The 18,863-nt window shown below is 35.2% G+C and overlaps 2 protein-coding genes across 5 annotated transcripts; both read left to right on the top strand.

Annotated features, from left to right (window-relative positions):
- The first annotated feature begins 774 nt into the window (after positions 1 to 774).
- On the top strand, positions 775 to 8,573 carry LOC18022728 (DNA ligase 1). The gene is made up of 18 exons (XM_024158668.1): positions 775 to 980; positions 4,772 to 5,402; positions 5,491 to 5,613; positions 5,688 to 5,789; positions 5,864 to 5,980; positions 6,075 to 6,305; positions 6,388 to 6,482; positions 6,571 to 6,658; positions 6,739 to 6,870; positions 6,960 to 7,072; positions 7,159 to 7,254; positions 7,353 to 7,414; positions 7,497 to 7,568; positions 7,646 to 7,719; positions 7,819 to 7,875; positions 7,963 to 8,040; positions 8,128 to 8,205; positions 8,295 to 8,573. Exons 1-18 carry the CDS (start codon positions 775 to 777, stop codon positions 8,361 to 8,363), a joined length of 2,424 nt encoding a protein of 807 aa, XP_024014436.1. The 3' UTR covers positions 8,364 to 8,573.
- Positions 8,574 to 10,707: 2,134 nt separating this feature from the next.
- LOC18022725 (eukaryotic peptide chain release factor GTP-binding subunit ERF3A) lies at positions 10,708 to 15,552 on the top strand. 4 transcript variants are annotated; one of them, XM_006405659.2, is made up of 16 exons: positions 10,708 to 11,226; positions 11,429 to 11,559; positions 12,173 to 12,290; positions 12,400 to 12,428; positions 12,882 to 13,002; positions 13,074 to 13,185; positions 13,270 to 13,384; positions 13,483 to 13,599; positions 13,698 to 13,881; positions 13,992 to 14,142; positions 14,247 to 14,355; positions 14,446 to 14,578; positions 14,679 to 14,899; positions 14,995 to 15,067; positions 15,147 to 15,215; positions 15,322 to 15,552. In XM_006405659.2, the coding sequence occupies exons 5-15, from the start codon at positions 12,900 to 12,902 to the stop codon at positions 15,194 to 15,196; spliced, it is 1,368 nt and encodes a 455-aa protein (XP_006405722.1). In that variant the 5' UTR covers positions 10,708 to 11,226; positions 11,429 to 11,559; positions 12,173 to 12,290; positions 12,400 to 12,428; positions 12,882 to 12,899; the 3' UTR covers positions 15,197 to 15,215; positions 15,322 to 15,552. The 4 variants fall into 4 exon arrangements, with proteins under 4 accessions (XP_006405722.1, XP_024014586.1, XP_024014587.1 ...); XM_024158818.1 differs by having other exon boundaries at positions 13,074 to 13,191; XM_024158819.1 differs by having other exon boundaries at positions 13,074 to 13,199.
- Positions 15,553 to 18,863: the final 3,311 nt, after the last annotated feature.

Genomic DNA, 18,863 nt, shown 5'->3' with positions numbered 1-18,863 from the left:
AACTTTCAGATCTATGAGAACCACACCAAGGAGTTCCTTGCATCAGCAACTTTGAGCTACAAGAAGAAAACTACTCCTAGAGCTCTAGATGGCTCACTCTCATTCTCTATTGGAGGTCATCCTTACTATCTTACCATCTTAGAGATATGTGATGATTTGAAGTTGCCTTATTGTGATGAGATTGCATTGGAGAAGGATCCAGATGAGGATCTTTGGAAGCTGATGGGTTATGGAGTTTATGACAAAGGAAGGTCCAAGGCATCATTACTCTCTCATCCTGCTGTTCGCTATGTTCATAAGCTAATAACACACACTGTGTTTTCACGAGCCAATCAAGCGAATGTCCTTAAGCCAGAGTTGGTGACACTACAGCTACCATTCGTAGATCACCCCAGGTTTCCTTGCTTTGCTTGTATCATTGCAACGAACCTAGTGAAAGTTAAGCATGAGATGCTTACATCTGATTGTCAAGACTACTCACCAGCTTTTGGGAGCATCATCACTTCACTTATGTTAGCAGCAGGAGTCGATTTTTCAGTTGAGACACCTCTTAGAGAGGATTGGTTTAATCTTTCTCAGTTCTCTAGAGACAGGACTATCATCAGGGCCAAGATGAACCCAATTAGATTTGCTTACAAGTTCTCCACCAGCTCCACCGAGTACAAGGTACTACTTCCATCGGATTCAATGCCCCGTCTCCGAGATGGTTTAGACCCAGGATGGAAACCTGAGACTAGCGACTTCCTACCATCTTTGCCACTATGACCTCTGACCATGAAGCAATTTCTGGCTGCAAAAGCTAAGAGAGAGGTAGCTGCAAACATCAGGAGACTACACCATGCACCATCCTCATTCAGAGCCAGTTCTTCTCATTTCAGAGCATCCACTAGGAGTGATGCAGACTTTGCAGCTTTGAAGAAGAAGCTTGATCAGCAAGAGAAGATCAACAGGCGCATGAAGAAACTACCAAAGATCCGCTGGTCTGATGACTCCTCATCTACAGAGATAGATGACAGCCATGAGACATAGGCGCCTATCCATCACCACATCATGCCCACGGTTCTATCACCATTTTTTTTCTTTTATTTTAGACTCTTTTGCTTTTATTTCACCATCTTCTCACCAACTTTTTCACACTGGGGACAGTGTGATTTAAGTCTGGGGAAGGATGTCTATCCGTACTAATCTATTTTTCTTTGTTTCTAATATTTTTCTGCAATTTTTAAAATTTTCTATGCTTATTAAAAGACCTTGAATATTTTTCAGGAATGTTTGACACAAAACTATGATGAGTAAGACCCATGTGCTTCTAGACTTTTCATGCTAGTTTCTTTGTGGTTAGTACAAGACTAGGCGGTAGCTAAAGTACTTGCACTACGAACTCCCACCAGAGAACTTCTATTCATGGAGACTTGTCCTGACATGATAGACTAGTTCATTTTACTTGAACATAATCTTGACATCTAATTTTTTCATCATTGGTTTTAGCAGACATCATGATACACATCTAGGATATCTTTACATCATTATTACCACTCTTTGTTGTCCTAGATGGCCAGTTCATCTTTAGCTGGTAACACACCCTTTACCCAGAACCATTATTTCAAACTTCATGCATTCTCTCTTTAGCTCTTTTGGCAGATATTCGCAAAAACGCCGGAGAGGGAGGAACAACATGGTTTTCAGTCACTCTAGAGAAGGACTGAAGAAATTTGGGAAAGAGGAGTATCAGCAATCCTATCAAAGCTCGATGGTGCCTCAAAAAGCTTGAATTTAAAGATAAATTTTGTGCTTCCTAAGACTCTCAATCCAAAGGTGGTTTCCCTTTTCTAAAAAAAAAAAAAAAAAAAAAAAAAATCGAAAAAGAGGAAAAAGAATGAAAGGAAAGGAAACTAAAAGCCTAATGAGTCTAAGGTAGTGGAAAATTGTTTGAAGCAAAGCCTGCAAGTATTCATTTGTGAGCATTGGTTTTTAAACCTGGACAAAAATCTAAGTCTGGGGGAGTTATGAGAAGAACCTGAAGAAGGGAGATCAAGAATCTTAAAGCAAGAAGAATGTGACTGGAAACTGTGGATATCAACAGCTCCACCCTCTCTTGCTGTTTTGCATAATATCTTGTCTCTCCAGAAAAGGTAACCCTAAACACTAAAAGCCTCACCTTCTAAACAGCCATTTTGAATGCCTAGCCTTGATTGCCTTGCTAAACTTCTTTTGATGAGAACACTGGAACTTATAAATAAATGTTAAGAGCTAGTTGACTAGAGGATAGGTTTAAGTGTGTAGACTTTTGCATGACGGATCAATCGACTAGTTATGCTTGTGCTTTGGTGAAAATTTTCTAGACTATCCTTGATTTGAGCATAATGACTAACTCTAGTTTAGAAGCATGGTCTCTGAGATTTTGTTAGTTCCTGCGATTTTCAAACCTCTTTTCCAGGTTTAGATCTTTGGTTTTGTTTGAGGACAAACAAAGGTTAAGTCTGGGGGAGTTGATAACACCTGATTTTGACCACTTTTAATTTATGAATCACTTTCAATATCTTATGCAGGTGTTTTTACTCAGTTTTAAAGGTTTTATAAGTGTTTTCTATGTTTTGGAGTTTTAAAAGGCTTTTCAGGAAACTTGGGACTTTGGAGTACATTTTGGAGCAAAAGTACATTTTTGGATAAATTTAGGTCGTCAGAAGTTTGGCAACCAAAGAAGACTTTCTCACCGTCTGATCATCCCCAAATTTGGAGATAACCAGCTTTCCAACACACTTGGAATCAAAGCAATCAAACGGTTAGATCTGAAAATATCATCAATGCACTGAAGGCCAATCAACACAAGCCCAGTCAAGCACAAGTGCTTTCACCCGCGGCCAGCCTTCTTCCCACCGCGGCTCAGGAGGTTTCACCCCCGGTGGACCTATGTCCGAACCCCAGGAACCCAACTAAGACCCAAGACACTTCCTGCACCCATTTTACAAGTCCTAGATGCCCAAGACTTAGAGAAACACTATAAATACTCATTTTTAGGTCTTTTGTAAGAGAGCCTCTTTCTTCTCTTTGAAAGAGAACTCATTCATAGTTATAGATTTTATTTTTATGCATTTTTAGAAGCTCTCCATCGCCATACTGTCTTCAATAAGAGAAGTTTTTCTGCAACTTTGTTTCTTTTACTTTTCTTATTCTTAGTTCTAAACCGATGATGATGTCTACCTCAGCCATGTCTGAGTAGTCACCTAGTTGGGTGAAAGGGTAATCCAAAGGGATCCCATGTTCGAATGTTTTATATATCGACTTTGTAACCATTTTTTAGATATTAATGAAATAGTTTGCTGAAAAATGGTAACAGATCTCTTCTAAAATTTGTGACCTCAAAATTGGTCTAATAATAAACCGTAAAATTTGACGGTCAGATAACAGGTTCAACCATTAGTAGACAAAAAGAAAGTTCAGCCTAAACCCAAATTCTGTGTTTTTAAAATTGGATCGGACCGGACTGGCGGTCTGACCAGATTAAACTGCAAACCAGAAATTTAGTCGGTTTGAATTTATACTAAAACCCACAGAAGGTTAGACCGGTAGAAAACTGGATTGAACTGCCAAAAAACCGAACTCAATTTAAATCATTATTATTTTTTCTTTTTTTCCTTTTTACGTTGATTGATTGTTGTTTGATAAAATTTTTACAAACAATATAATTATTGAAGAATTTTATTTAATATTTAATTAACAATCAAACCCACTTGAACCTAGTCGAATCATATTAACTCATAATCTTAGAGCTTTTTCGGTTGGATTACCTATCCGGTTTTAAAAACACAGCCCAAAATTTAATTTCTGCACAAATAATTTTCCGTTAAGGCCTTGCATCAGTTGTTTTGGGCGGTTGATAGGCTTCATCATTGGTCACCATTTGAGGTATAACCTCTAATTTCAGAATATTAGAAGTAATTATGTTAATTGCCTGCAAGTTTTAATATCGCAAATCAAATCGTAGATGCCAATAAAAATTTTAGTGATCTCATTTATGAGATCCCGATCCCGCCTTCCTTTCTGGGAATCAGACGGATCGATCATTTATAGTGAGATTCTAATCCCACATTTCATCTGGATCGGCTATTAATTTTGAACATATTCTTTCCAATGAATCCAATGTCTTTTCTCTAGGTCCGTTGGCCTAGCGTCTTCTTTCTAGGCCTGTTGGGCCACCACTGTCTGATGGTCGGTGTGTTATTTTGGGAGGCTCGTAAAACTTGTTTATTATCCCTACAATCATCATATGATTTTTTTTCGTGCGTTTGTCTTTATTCATACGGTACCGCGAATTAGTTTTCGGTAGGTCATCTATTCGAGAGTTGTTCAGCTTTAAGCACATTTAACTCTGGAGCTCTCTCAAAATCAAAAGAAAAGATAAATGAACTTTAATAAAATAGATAATCAATTCAATTTTTATAAGCCTTTCTATATATACCCGGGATGTTACATTGTTCGAGAAGAATGATTTCATATTGAAAATCCAAATACTTATTCTCCAACATTGAAGTACTTTATCTCATCTTGAATGTATATAATAAGATTTGTCAATTGACAAAGAAATTAATTAATTATAATTCTATTAATATATTCGAAAATGAAGCTTCCACGAGAAGCTTAGTAGAGCATAAAAACAGAGCACTATAGAAACAGAACACACTGCTTCCGATGCTTACTTTTGTATCTCTCTGTAATCAAAAACCCTAATTTCTCCATTCTTCTCCGTCAAGTTCCCAACTTTACTCCTTAGCTCGTGCCACAGAGAGCCAATGGAGCCATCTCGCCCCTCTGCACATCACGTTCTCATGTCCAATGCTCGAGCCGCATCCGCCAAGAAGAAGACGACGACCTCCACTTCGTCAAGCTCGCCGAAGAAAAGGAAACTCGGCGAAACCCGAACCGCCGGTTCGGACAAAACCCTTGTTTCGAAACCTGTTTCTGATTCCGTAAAACCCAAATCGGATTCTTTATCTACTGTTGAAGACTCAAAGTCTAGGGCTTTGATCAAAATCGCTGAACTGAAGAACAGAATCGGGTTTCTGAAGAGTAATCCCGATAGTTTCGATCCTGAATCAGTGGCTTGGTGGGAGAAAGGAGAGAGAGTTCCGTTTATGTTTCTCTGTTTGGTTTTTGATCTGATTTCAATCGAAAACAACAGAAAAAGTGGTCGGATTGTGATCACTGATGTCCTGTGTAACATGTTGAGAACCGTGATCGCCACGACTCCTGAAAATCTGATCGCTACGGTTTATCTCGCTGCGAATGAGATCGCTCCTGTTCATGAAGGTGTTGAATTGGGTATCGTTAAAAGTTCCATTACAAAGGCAATCTCCGAAGCTTTTAATAGATCAGATGCTCAAGTTGAGCAGCTTCTGAAAACGGTATGTTGAATGTGCTTGCTTGCTTATAAAGTTCTGAAATTTTTTCTTTCTTGTTGTTGTTTACTGTGTCACTTGTCGAATTGTATAGGAACTAGCAGACTTGTGGCTTTTAGTAACAGAAAGCCGTTCCTCTCAAGCTACGGTTTTCAACTTCAAGCCTAAACCTTTGACTATTGTCAAGGTTTTTGATACATTTCGACAAATCGCTAAGGTATATTACAAAGCCCTTACTCTGTTATGTTTTGGTTAGGCTTTGATTGATTAGGAGTGGGACTATTATCACAGGAAAGTGGAAAAGATAGTCAGAGAAATAAGAAGAATCGGATTACAGGACTTCTTGTTGAAACAACAGACTGTGAAACTCTTTACTTAACTCGTTTACTTGAGGTATGTACAGGCTCGTTCACAATTTTTTGCTTCTGTTCATTCCTATTTGAGGTTCCTTATTCGAAACCCTGCAGGGAAATCTACGGTTAGGGTTCTCGGGTAAGATTGTCTTAGCTGCATTGGGACAAGCCGCTGTGTATAATGAAGAGCACTCAAAGCCACCACCAAATATCAAGTCTCCTTTAGAAGAGGTTTCACTTTCTCTCTCTCGTCTCTTTCATTTTCTTGTATCAAAATCTATTCTTTATGAGCTCTGTGACTTACAATAGATCCATCCTTGTGTAGGCTGCGAAGATTGTTAAAAGAGTATACAGTGTGCTTCCTGTCTACGACATGATTGTTCATGCTCTTCTAACCGGTGGTGTGTGGAATCTTACCAAAACTTGTAACTTAACACTTGGTGTTCCAATTAGACCCATGCTTGTGAAAGTAATTAAAAGTATAGATCAGATACTCAATAACTTCGAGGGCACCGTTTTCACTTGCGAATACAAATATGATGGTGAACGTGTGCAGGTGATGATGTATTGGTGTATTCTTCAAAAACCTGATGAATATTTATTCCGAAAACAGACCTTTTATGTTTTTGACACTGCAGATACATTATATGGAGGATGGTATATTCGAGATATACAGTAGAAATGGTGAAAGAAGTACTGGCAAGTACCCTGATGTTGCTCGTGCGTTCAAAAGGTAGACTTGTGAGTGTAACTTTGTTGAAAAGATTAGAAAGAGAGAGTCTTTTCTTTCTACTGAATCTACTGTAATCTTCTCTGTGCAGATCAAAGAAGGCCTCTGTGAAATCTTTTATTCTGGATTGCGAGGTTGTTGCTTTCGACAGAGAGGAAAAGAAAATTCTTCCCTTTCAGGTAACTCATTGTAGCGAATAGAGAGGTTCTGATATTCAGAGTGTCTAGCTTATTATGTTTCTTGATTCTTGTTTTTCAAGATTTTGAGCACTCGAGCGCGTAAAAATGTGAAAGTGAGTGATATCAAGGTTGGCGTATGCATCTTTGCTTTTGACATGTTATATTTAAATTGCCAACAACTTATCCAAGAGAATCTTGATATTCGCCGAGAGGTTAGACATATATATATATATCAGTAAATTCTGATATCTTTGGTTTTATTTTAAAAGCAACTGTTATATAATCATTTGTATTCAAGCAGAAGCTATACAATTCATTTGAGGAAGATCTTGGGTATTTCCAGTTTGTAACTGCTCTAACATCGAGCGATACAGATGATATAGAAGAGTTTTTCGAAGCTTCTGTTGACATCGGGTATATATTTCTAACAGTTCTCTGTATCTTCTTGTAATCTTTATGATAGGTTTCAGTTCTTGATCCATATAATGTTATTTTTGCAGCTGTGAAGGTTTGGTCATTAAGACTTTGAACTCGGATGCAACCTATGAGCCTGGAAAAAGCATTTGGCTAAAACTGAAGAAAGACTATATGGACAGGCAAATAATACTCTTCTTCAACAATTTTGTGAAGTATAAATCGAAAGATAGAGGAGTATTTTAATGTCTGCCTCTTAAGGTTATATATATTTATGCAGCATTGGGGATTCTGTTGATCTTGTACCAATTGGTGCTTTTCACGGCAAAGGCAAACGTGCAGGTGAAAACAAACCCAATCAAAATGTATACTTTTTGACCCTTTTGTTATGTTGTTAAAAAATCGGTATGATTTCCTTTTGTAGGTTTATTTGGCTCATTTTTATTAGCTTGCTACGACAAGAAAAAGGAAGAGTTTCAGAGCATTTGTAAAATAGGTCAGTGTTATATATGCATTAACATTTTCTTGTATGGTCTGTGTTCAATATCTTAATTATACGGTTTGGGCTACTAGGTACTGGATTTTCTGAAGCCGAGCTTAAAGAGCTGTATTCTCTTCTTTCCTCTCATATGATTGCCAAACCACAAGTAGGATATTTCGTTCTTCGTTCTTCTCTTGGACCTTTTCAGTGTCATATATGTATCTTGACTGAGTTCTTGTTGTTTGCAATGTGTCAAACTATCCAGCATGACTATCGTGTTGGTGACAGCGACAAACCACATGTTTGGTTCGAGCCCACTGAGGTAGGATTATGTTTTGCTTTGCTTGTATTACTATCTGCAAAAATCTTATGGGTCAAAAGTGTGTTTTGCTGATGCTTTTGCTTAAAGGTATGGGAAGTGAAAGGAGCTGACTTGACAATTAGCCCTAAGTATGGTGCAGCCATAGGCATTGTGGTCCCTGATAAGGTTTTACTTATTTGCCTTTCTTTTGGGGTTTGAATTTATATATGTGATGATATATATTGACTGGTCCAATTTTGTTTTGGTAAAAAGGGAATTTCTCTACGTTTTCCTCGTCTAATCCGTGTGCGGAAAGATAAGAAGCCAAAGGAGGCTACGTCATCTAAGCAGGTGAAGTCTCATCCTATAAACATTTATATTTTGAAATGACAAGATCACTAGGCTGGTTTTAAATTTCTTAACCCTTTTCCTATTTTCAGATTGCTGAGATGTTTCAAGCTCAGAAAAATAATCATCCAAGCAATCAAGACGAGAGTGACGATGATTGAACAACTGGTCTCAGAGCATAACATTTTCTCCTAGATAGCTCACGCCTTTCTCTTGAATGGTTATAGTATACCAATGTTTGCGAAAGGTGCAAAGATTGGTGGTTTGGGATTAAAAAAGTCTCGTGCATAGAAACAAAATCTTCGTCTCAAGCTCAAGCTCATTGATCATCTTTGTTCTGTGTGAGTGTCTTCTTTATTTTTTTTCTTTCTCTTTTTGGGGTCAAAAAACAAGAAAAAGTAAGGTCTTCCTAATTTGGAAATTCATTTGATCGGGTTTGGATATTAATCTATTATACAGTATCTGAATATAAACTGAATTTTGACCAAGTTTTGACTTTTGAATGTTGGTACTTATTTAGTTTGATTAATAATTTATTTGCACCCGTTAGATAAAACCCTAAACCATGATTTAATATATTCTTTCTTTAATCTCATCGAGAACGTGATTTAATTGAAATGTATAAAAAGGAAATTGAGATGTTTCTTGTTCCTAAGCATCTTCAAAAAAGGAATTCCTTTTTTTTTGTATCCGACAAAGCTCACTACATTATAAATCTCCGATAATTTAAACCTATATCCATGGTTCATACAAGGTCGATGATGATTGATGAAGCAGAAGAATAGTGCGGAGGCAGAAAAAAGTAACAAAATTTGGTCAAACCTTCCCTTTGATCTCACGTTACTGATAATGCAACGCATGTCGTTGAAAGACAACATTCGTGCTTCCGTTGTGTGCAAGACATGGCACAAGGCTCTGGTCCGGGTAGAAGACCCGTGGGTTATGTTCATCCCCATTAGCCCATATTCAAAGATTCATATGAGCTTATATTAACATCACTCGGTAAAACACATGTTGTTAAGTTTCCCACGGTTCAGAGATACGTTATTCCAGTGATAGTTGGTTACTCATGCAAGGAAGAAATCTCACTAAAAACTTCCTTGTCAATCTGTTTACACAACATGAGCGTATTGAAGTGGCTTGGCCTCTTTTGTGTGCCGCAGATGCAATTCTCATTTCTCATGTGCTCCTACATCGAGTACTTGTGTGTTATTGGCGGTCACTGATTTCACCATGACATTCATCAGTATCAAAACATATCGCCCCACCACTAAAAAGTGGAGTAATTTTACATTAATGAATCAGCTACCACTTACACACAAAGGTTTCCAACATGTAGTTTTCTCCAGTGGAGTCTTCTATTTGTCTCAGCAAGATAGGTTGCTTAGGGATGTTCGATCTCTATACGAAGTCATGGAACGTTCTTTTTAAACCGCCTCCTAAACTCTTTGAAATTAGTGATGATCAGTGTTTCATGACAGAGTACCAAGGAGATATCTACATTGTATACACGCACGACCCCAAGCGAAAACCGACGTTTCTCAGGCTAGAGACTTAATGAATACCCAAGGATGAATACCCTATATAATGTATGGATAAAGCCACCTATAAACGTCTCTAATCTGTTTGAGGATTAAAAAAAAAACGTCTCTAATCTGTTTTTCTTTTTTGAACAAATTCTTCTATGGTAAAGCATGAGAAAAAAAGTTACAGGGCCTAGCCCAGAGTTTTGTATTTTTGGAGCTAAGTAGCCCAAAAAATCAAGTTACACACAGAGAATAGAAATAATTAGCCCTAAATTTTTCGGGAATTAGGACGGGAATTGACAGGTAGGGGATGGGAATGAGAATTTCGGGAATCTGAATATACTACCCAAAGTATTCCCACAAAATAACAGGAGGGGAATTTACGGGTATGGGACGGGAACAGGAAATTCGGGAATCAAAACATACTTTCCATACAATCCTAAAATAAAATATAATTGGGAAAAGAACGGAAAAGAGTCAGGAAAAATTTCGGATAATTCAGATAATTAGATTAAAATCAATTTTTGTGTTTTTTTAAATTATTATTTGTTAATAAATTAGAAAAATCATTATTTATTATAAAAAAAAATTTCAAATAACCGAAATCTCTAAAATTTTACTTTATATAATTATTCAACGGGGAGTTCGGGTAATCCCATTCCCGTCCCTATCCTTTCCCTTACCCATTCAAATATTATTTTCAATCCCGAATGGGAAATTATAATTTCCCTTTCCCAAAAAATTCGGGAATTTCGGGATGGATACGGGACGGGACGGGTTACCTTCCCGTAAAATTCAGGCCTAGAAATAATTATGAACCATGGTAAAATTAGTTGGATTAGCACAAATAAAATAAAACTAAACCCAAAACCAGAACCAAAATTGAACCAGAACCAGAACCAGAAGAGAATACCGAACAAACCAACCACCAAATTTATTTATCGTAATCTTGTAGATGCAATCTTCTTCGTGAGAGAGAAAACCCTATGTGGATGAAAATAAACGGGAGAGAGTGGAGAGGAGCCGAGTCTAGGCAGGTGAGCCGTGGAACCAGAGCTGCAGAAAGTTTAGAAGCAAAGGGTGGTCGGTTCTGTCTGAGGCTTGAAGCCCTGTTTTTGATTAGGCTTTCCATTGTGGAGATGATGTTGTCGCCGGATTTGAAGTCATTAACGGTGGTTCCTTTCAATCCAGAGGCAGTAGATCGTGGCTTGCCAAGCTAGGAGCTTCAGAGAGATGGTCAATTTCTTCCCAGATCTAGATAGAGATTGCAGAGAGCTTCGCGATTCGATGTGGAGTAAAATTCACCTTCCTTGCTATTATTTCCGAATTACTCCACAATTAAAGATTAGATGGGCTCGTGATTGAGGCAAGATGGATCAGTTTGGAGTCCCCATCCCAAAAGTCTATACCTTGTGGGACAACGGTTAAAGAACAAAGAGCCAAGCTAAAAATTTGTGCTTTGGGATTCCTCCAGAAAACCAAACCACTTTAGACCAAGGTACCACATCTCCTCTCTATATTTTTTTTATCAATCTATGCATTTTTACCCGTCGCATATGAAGATTCTTTTGATCCTTCGGGCCACCGCTCAAATAAATCAGGTTAGATCTGTTAGACTTACAATAGTTAAGTGGATTTTAAGTTACAGCTGTGAATCTGATCTCGCTGATGGGCTTCTCCATTGAATTGTTTCTCCATAGGTTATTCAAAGAGGAGGATAGGCTGATGATACCAAGATGTAACGGACCAGACTGGTTCAAGAAAGTTTTTAAGCTACGACACAGAGACCAATTATCTGACCAGAACAAGCAGTTTTTGCCTTAATCCACGGGTAAGCCAGCTCTCTAATCTTCACAAATTTGTTCAAATGTTAAGATCTTAATTCTGCTGCTTAATTTTTCCCCTTTTTTTTTCTTTTTCTTGTAAGGCTCTTCTTTGTGTTATATATATGAATCACCTCAAATCTTCCTGATTTGCTTGAGAAAAAAGGGTATTTGAATTGTTTGCATCAAATGCAACATAGTTGGAAAATTAAATTGATCAATTGGGTATTCTGTAGTGCTATAAAGTGTTGGTGAGAAATAATTTTAAGAAATACATAATCTTAAGATCTTTTGTGCTTTCCCCCTTTTCTCTGTTTCTTGTGAGCTTCTTCTTGAGGGCAAAATTAATTTCGGGTTATGAGTTTTTACATTAGTTTGCCTCGAATCTATCTTTGTTCTTGGCACGAGATAACTCTAAATTTAAAAGAGAGAGAGAGATATTCCAATTATTTGTAATTTTTTTTTCCCTCGCTACTAATTTTTTTTGCCTATAATACGTTTTAGTCATTTTGTTTAACTAACAAACTAAAAAGTTAAGTTAACACACTAAACAAACCACTAATAATAATTTGGCGGAATTGGATAAAAGCTGACAAAGACTAAAATGCCCTTTAAACGCAGAACCTCCTCACCAAAAAAACCCCTTACAAGTCACTCACCGTCTTCCATCACTCTCTCTCCTTCGGATTTTGCTCTTGTTCTTGAGGATTTCGCCATTCTTCTTACGAATCATCCTTCGGTAAAGATTTTTTGTTCCTTGAGGCATCTTAGTTTTCGATTTCCGTTCAATCGTCTCCCTCTGTGTCTCTCTCGTACTGATTTTGCTTTTTGTTCTTGATGATTTTCAGTTCTTCATCCTTTGACGAACCAATCTTTGGTAAGGTTTTCGTGTCCCTTGAGGCGTTTTATTTGTTGATTTACCTTCGATTGTCTTTCATTACTCTCTATTTAGCTCGGAATTTGCTCTTTTGTTCTTGGTAGTTTCTCGGTTCTTCATACTTGTTTGCGAATCATTCGAGAGTAGGAGTTTTGTGTCGTATGAGGCCCCTTATCTCATCTGCTTGCACGCGATTCCGAGTTTTTGTTCTTGGTAGTTTCTCTGTTCTTCATACAAGTTTGCGAATCATTCGAGGGTAGGGATTTTGTGTCGCTTGAGGCATCTCATCTCATCTGCGTGCACGCAATAGTTATAGTTAGAAGATAGAAATGTTTATTTTCTCAACTTGTTCATCTTCTTAACTAGTCAATGAATGTTTATTTTCTCAACTTGTTCATCTTCTTATCTAGTCAATGAATGTTTATTTTCTTAACTTGTTCATCTTCTGCGTAGGTTTCAGATTCACTTAAGATGTCAGGATCCTTGATGTATCGTGATGAGATTGTCGCCATGAATGAGGATGATCTAGAGAACGAAAGGAGACACTTGAACGTTGTATTAATTGGGCATTCAGGTATTCCCGTCATAAACTTTCAGTTTTCCTGATATTTGTAATGGCTAATCAAAAGTATCAACATTTTGCAGAGGGTGGAAAGTCTACCATGCTAGGACAAATTCTCCTCCTTACTGGTCAGGTGGACGAGGAAGAAATCCAAGAATGTCAGAGAAAAGCAAATGAGTATAATAGAGAAAGCTGGTGAATGTAAACTGGTTTGTTCGATAAAGAATGCTTTTGTTTAAATTTTTTTGCTCTCTCAACTTACTCTTGTTGTTTGTGCAGTCATTTGGCATATATAATGGATACAGATGAATATGAAAGGCGTAATGGCACAGTAGAACTTGGAAGGGCAAATTTTGACACTAAGAACAGTATAGTTACCATGTTGGATGCTCCAGTAAGGCATTAATCTTGAATGTTTAGTGTTTTTCTTCTTTTGTTTTACTAGTGATATTGAGTATTATTCTTAATCTCTTATACTTCATAAACTTGTAGGGTCACAAGGATTTTGTACCAAATATGATCAGAGGAGTATACGAGGCAGACATTGGTGTCTTGGTGATTTCAGCTAGAGAACCTGAATTTGAAACTGGATTTCAGGAGGGTGGGAAGGTTAGTCACTTAGATGTTAGTCTTTCTGATTCTTTAGTGCTCAAAATGGGCATGTCTCAGCAGCCTATTAACTGCTCAACCCACGTCTCTATGTGTAGGTGGAGATGATTGGGCAGACACGTGAACATGTTCTAATTGCCAAAGGTTTGGGTTTGGAGAAAGTGATTGTTGTTGTGAACAAGATGGATGATCCAACCGTCAACTGGTCGGAAGACAGGTACAATGAAATTCAAGAAAAAGTAGTACCGTTTCTGCAATCCGTTGGCTATGACACAAATGAAGGTAAAAAAAACCATAACTTATCTGACTACGTTCTATATTGCGAGAAGGAGATCCTCTTCTCATATCGCTGAGTTCTAATTGGTTCTTATCCTCTTTCACTCTTTTTGTAGATGTCGTCTTTTTGCCCATCTCGGGTCTTATTGGCATCAACATGGACAAGAGGATGGAAGACGTTTGTTCTTGGTGGAGTGGCCGTACCCTTTTTGAAGTCCTTGATTCTCTGGAAGTTGTTCCGCCAGGGGATCCTCTTGGGCCATTCAGGTGCTGACTGTCCCTCCTTTTTGAAGTCCGTGATTCTCTGGAAGTTTGTTCTCTGTTATCAAATATTGGTTGTAGCATTCATAAATTGATTTTATGAATTGTAGGATGTCTATTTTTGAACACTACAAGGACCTGGATTCTTCTGTTGTTACTGGTAGGGTGAACAGTGGCAGGATTCAGGAGTGTGATTTCTTGACGATTTCGCCAAATGGGGTAATTTCAAAGTTTCTTTATAATCTCATATATCATATTGTATTCTTGTAATTTCCAATTCTTATTTTCTTTGATGACTTCCATGGATAGTCATATGTTAAAGTTCAAGCTCTCTATTGTGATGATGAGAAAGTTCGTCAAGCCAAACCAGGTGATAATTTGACCATACATCTAGCTGGTCGTACAGGTGATGTCACATCAGGCTCCTTATTATTGTGCACTAGTGAGTAATTAACGACTTCATTAATACAGAATCACAGATTATACTGTAATGATTTGAAATCATTGTTGGTTACATAATTTTGTTTGCATTTTGTTTGCAGTGAGATCCTGTCCTGCTGTAACGAGGTTCTTTGCGTCTGTAAAATTTTTTAAGGAGCCCCATTGCGGTATCTTCTTTCCTGGTTACAAGGCCAGTCTTCACATCCATGAAGCTATTGAAGACTGTGAAATCATAGATATTCGAGTCCTTGAAGATGGAGTAGTCATTGAACAGGAGATTATGTCTGTGAAAAATAGGGAAGAAGCTCTGTGCTTAATAGAGGTCTGCTTCTCATTGCTCTCTTTTTCTTCCTTTTTCTTTTCTCTCATAAATTACAAGTTACAACCATTTTATATGGAAAGTATCTTTCTCTGCAGGTTTCAAAATCCATTTGCATGGAAAGTTCCTCCAGATTCCCTCGACTTGGAAAATTTGTGCTACGCTGTGGAGGTAATTTGATATAGTGATTTGCCAATCGCAAAAAATATATTCATTATGGTGGTTTATAGATTTATTTGTGGCTATACAGGGCATACAATTGCTTCGGGAGATGTCATTGAACCATTGTTGTCAGTGTAGTTGTCTCTACAACGAAAAGGTGAAGTCTCAGCCTAACCAGAGTTGCATGTTTTTGAATTTGTTATCCTTTTTCTAATTGTCAATTTCCTCTGCATTTTGTCAAAATCCTCCACGTGATGATACAGGTGATAATGATCCGGTCTTAGCGCTTGAAATTGCTCGTCGGATTCATACATATGAGAGAAGTACAGCTAGGTTATAGCCATTCTAAAAAAGTTAAAAAAGTGATATTTTGTATTGACCGTAAAAACTTTGGTCTTTTTGTAACCCGTGAACGAGTCTTGGCTCAGGCCACAATTTATTGGCAATATGTTTAAGGACCACTTTGATTTTGAGTAAGCAATTTCTTGGCAATATGTTTTTCTCCCCTGTGTATGTAGCTCATATTTCCTTTTTCTTTTCTTTGGTTTTTAATGCAATTTCCAATTTTTTATAGGTTTACTTTTAGGGCAATATTAGAAACAAACTCTGATCCTTTTATATAAATCAAACTTAAATTATTTAAAACTCTCTTGTTACTTAGAAAAGAGTTATTTACATTCAAAGACACTTTCAAGTTTCATTCTTACAAAAAAGACACTTATAGCTATTGGGTAACTTATTTTTTTGTTAATCCGAAATTGCCCTTCGTGGATGTGATAAGGTGGATACGAACTAATGGATAGCAGATTAAAACCCAGATTTCAAAAACAGTAATTATTTTTTCCCATCTATTTTATTTTGTATTTTTCTGTATTATGAAAGACATAAAATATTTTTTTTGTTAGAATGAGTTATAATTTTATTTTCTCATTGTTTTAAGATCCATTATACTATAGTTTATTTATCAAACAAAAAAATTTCAAAAACATATGTATAAAACTTTTAAAAAAAATCAGAAGTCTAGGCAGATATCCACTTAGAAAATATGATGTGGATGATGCATAATGGACATATAACATGGACTTGAATGCGTGGATATGTTTTCATTGAGGTATCCACATATAAAATATGATGTGGATGATGCATAATAGATATATAACATGGACATGATTACATGGATATGTTTTCATTGATATATTCAACATGGATATACATTTTACATTGTTTATAACCTATCCATATGATCCACGTCCACCTTATGGACAATGTAAAATGTATATCTATGTCGAATATATCAATGAAACATATCCACCAAATCATGTCCATGTTGTATATCCATTATACATCATCCACGTCATATTATCGGAGTGGATATCTACCTATACTTTTGATTTTTTAAAAATATTTATACATATGTTTTTGAAAATTTTTTTGCTTGATAAATAAACTATAGTATAATGGATCTTAAAACAATGAAAAAATGAAATTATAACTCATTTTAATAAAAAAAATATTTTATGTCTTTCACAATATAGGAAAATACAAAACAAAACAGATGGGAAAAACTAATAATTATTTTTAAATTTTAGTTTTAATCTACTATCCACTTCTTCGAATCCACCTTATCGTATCCACGAAGGGTAATTTCGGGTTATTTGAGCGTAAACAATGAAATAAGTTACCCAATAGCTAAAAGTTACTCTTTTTATTATTTGAGTTATAAAAGTGTCTTTCAGTGTAATTATCTCCTTAGAAAATCAAACTCGTGAATAAGAATCACACAAATCATGATTTAACCTATTCAATGATTTGAAGTTTTTTTTATGCAGTGTTTTGAAACTCGATTTGGACATGTGGTCAGACCGGTGAATCTCAAAATGCGCAGAGAAACTGGTTCAAATTTAATGCTAATATTAGATTTTATCCAATGCATCTACACGAGAACTTTTTGTTAATCAAAATTTGAAATGTAATTTATGTTCTTTTGTAGATAAATTTTTTTAAGAAGTGATAAGATTTATTTTGTATTTAGATATAATTTGTTTTTTTTTTCATCATAAACACATAATTCTAATCCAGTCATTTTATTAATAAAAATAATCATTATTATAAAATATATTTCTAATTCGTTTATTCTATTAATCCGAAAAGACCGTGGTTATAAACCATAATTTTAAATCGTTCGTTCATATTATTATATAATATAAATATTTATTAATTTTGAAATAATTTTTATATTAATATCTTGCTAATTTGTATAAAACCACAATTATAAAAAAAACATAAATCGTTCTATTAAATTACTATGTAATATTAATATTTATCAATTTTAATATGTAAAATTTTAATTTTTTATTGAATATGATTAAAAAGTACAATAATATATTTGTGAATCATGTGTTATTCTTAAATTGTTATTTGAATTATAAATATTAAATTAAATCTATCTTAAAGTCTAAAGTAATTTAAATTGATATTTATTTTTCTGAATTAAATATAATTACAAAAAACGAAATAGTTTAAATTTTTAATTAAATATTACCTATATTTAAGGAAGTTTTGTAGTTATTTGATTAAATATCTTAATTTTTGGAATGAAGTATACATATAAAAAACTGTATTTTAAAATAATATTACAATAAATTAGGATAATTTTAAAAATACTTCAAAATATTTTTTTAAAATTTTTAAGAATGTTTGGAAATAAATTGTAAAAATGTTTCTGTTTTAATATACTCCCTCCGTTTCACAAAGAGTGTCATTCTGACATTTTTCACACATATTAAGAAAACTATTAAAAATACTACTTTGCCCTTCATTAATGCATTAAATAACTTTTTTTTAATTAATACATTAAATCAATGAAATCAAAACTGGAATATTGTTTAAAATTCTGCATTGAAAATATAAAAAGACATTCTTTGTGAAACAAAAATAAAACCTTAAAACGATACTCTTTGTGAAACGGAGAGAGTAATAGATAGATCTGTTGTATAAAAACTTTTAAAATTCTGGCCAGGTTAATGGTTGACCCGGCAGATGGCAGTTAAAAATAATTTGAGAACAAATTCATATGACAAAAATAGTGATAGAGATAATATTAATTGATATGATACGGTATTAATTTATTTTCATTATTCAGTGGTTTATTCCATTTTTTTTGGTTTATATATTTGGATGTTAACTTTACGACTATTGTTATTCATGATAAATATTGTTTTTATCTTAAATTGTGTGGTGTCGACAAAAAAAAAAATTATGTGGTAATTTGTCACCAACCGTGTAGTTATCATGTTGGTCAAATTAAAATAAAAATCCACGAAAAAAACTTTAATGATTTTAAATTATATTCTCTACATCGATGATCCGGAAGGTAATCCGGTTCACGGTCTAAATCGAGTTTAAAAACATTGATTTTTTATTTTATTTTAGTGTTACTTTTTACCATTGGCCACATAATAAAATTTTTATTATGTTTTAGCCTTTAGGCCACTCAAAATTAAGTCAACCAAACTAAAATTTAGATCGACTCAAGGTATTTTCCCACGATCTTCTTGAAAGTTGAAACACACAAAATCCTTTATTTCCCACGATCGCCTGCTTCTTCTTTTTTTTTTTCATTAAAATCTTGGAAATTAATTTGATTCGATTTGCGATATTTTCTAGGATGGAAAAAACTTAAAATAAATAAATGATCAGATCCTAATTTAAATAGAATTTGAATACTCTATTCAGCGAATTTATCCTTGCTCTTCTCTCTCAAATCAAATCCCACAGAAAAAAGGTAACTAAATCCCAAAAAAAA

This window comes from Eutrema salsugineum, unplaced genomic scaffold (assembly GCF_000478725.1).
Source record: "Eutrema salsugineum unplaced genomic scaffold, Eutsalg1_0 scaffold_14, whole genome shotgun sequence".
NCBI lineage: Eukaryota > Viridiplantae > Streptophyta > Magnoliopsida > Brassicales > Brassicaceae > Eutrema > Eutrema salsugineum.
Note: the sequence above shows the minus strand (reverse complement) of the source record. Positions and strands in the feature narration are given on the sequence as shown.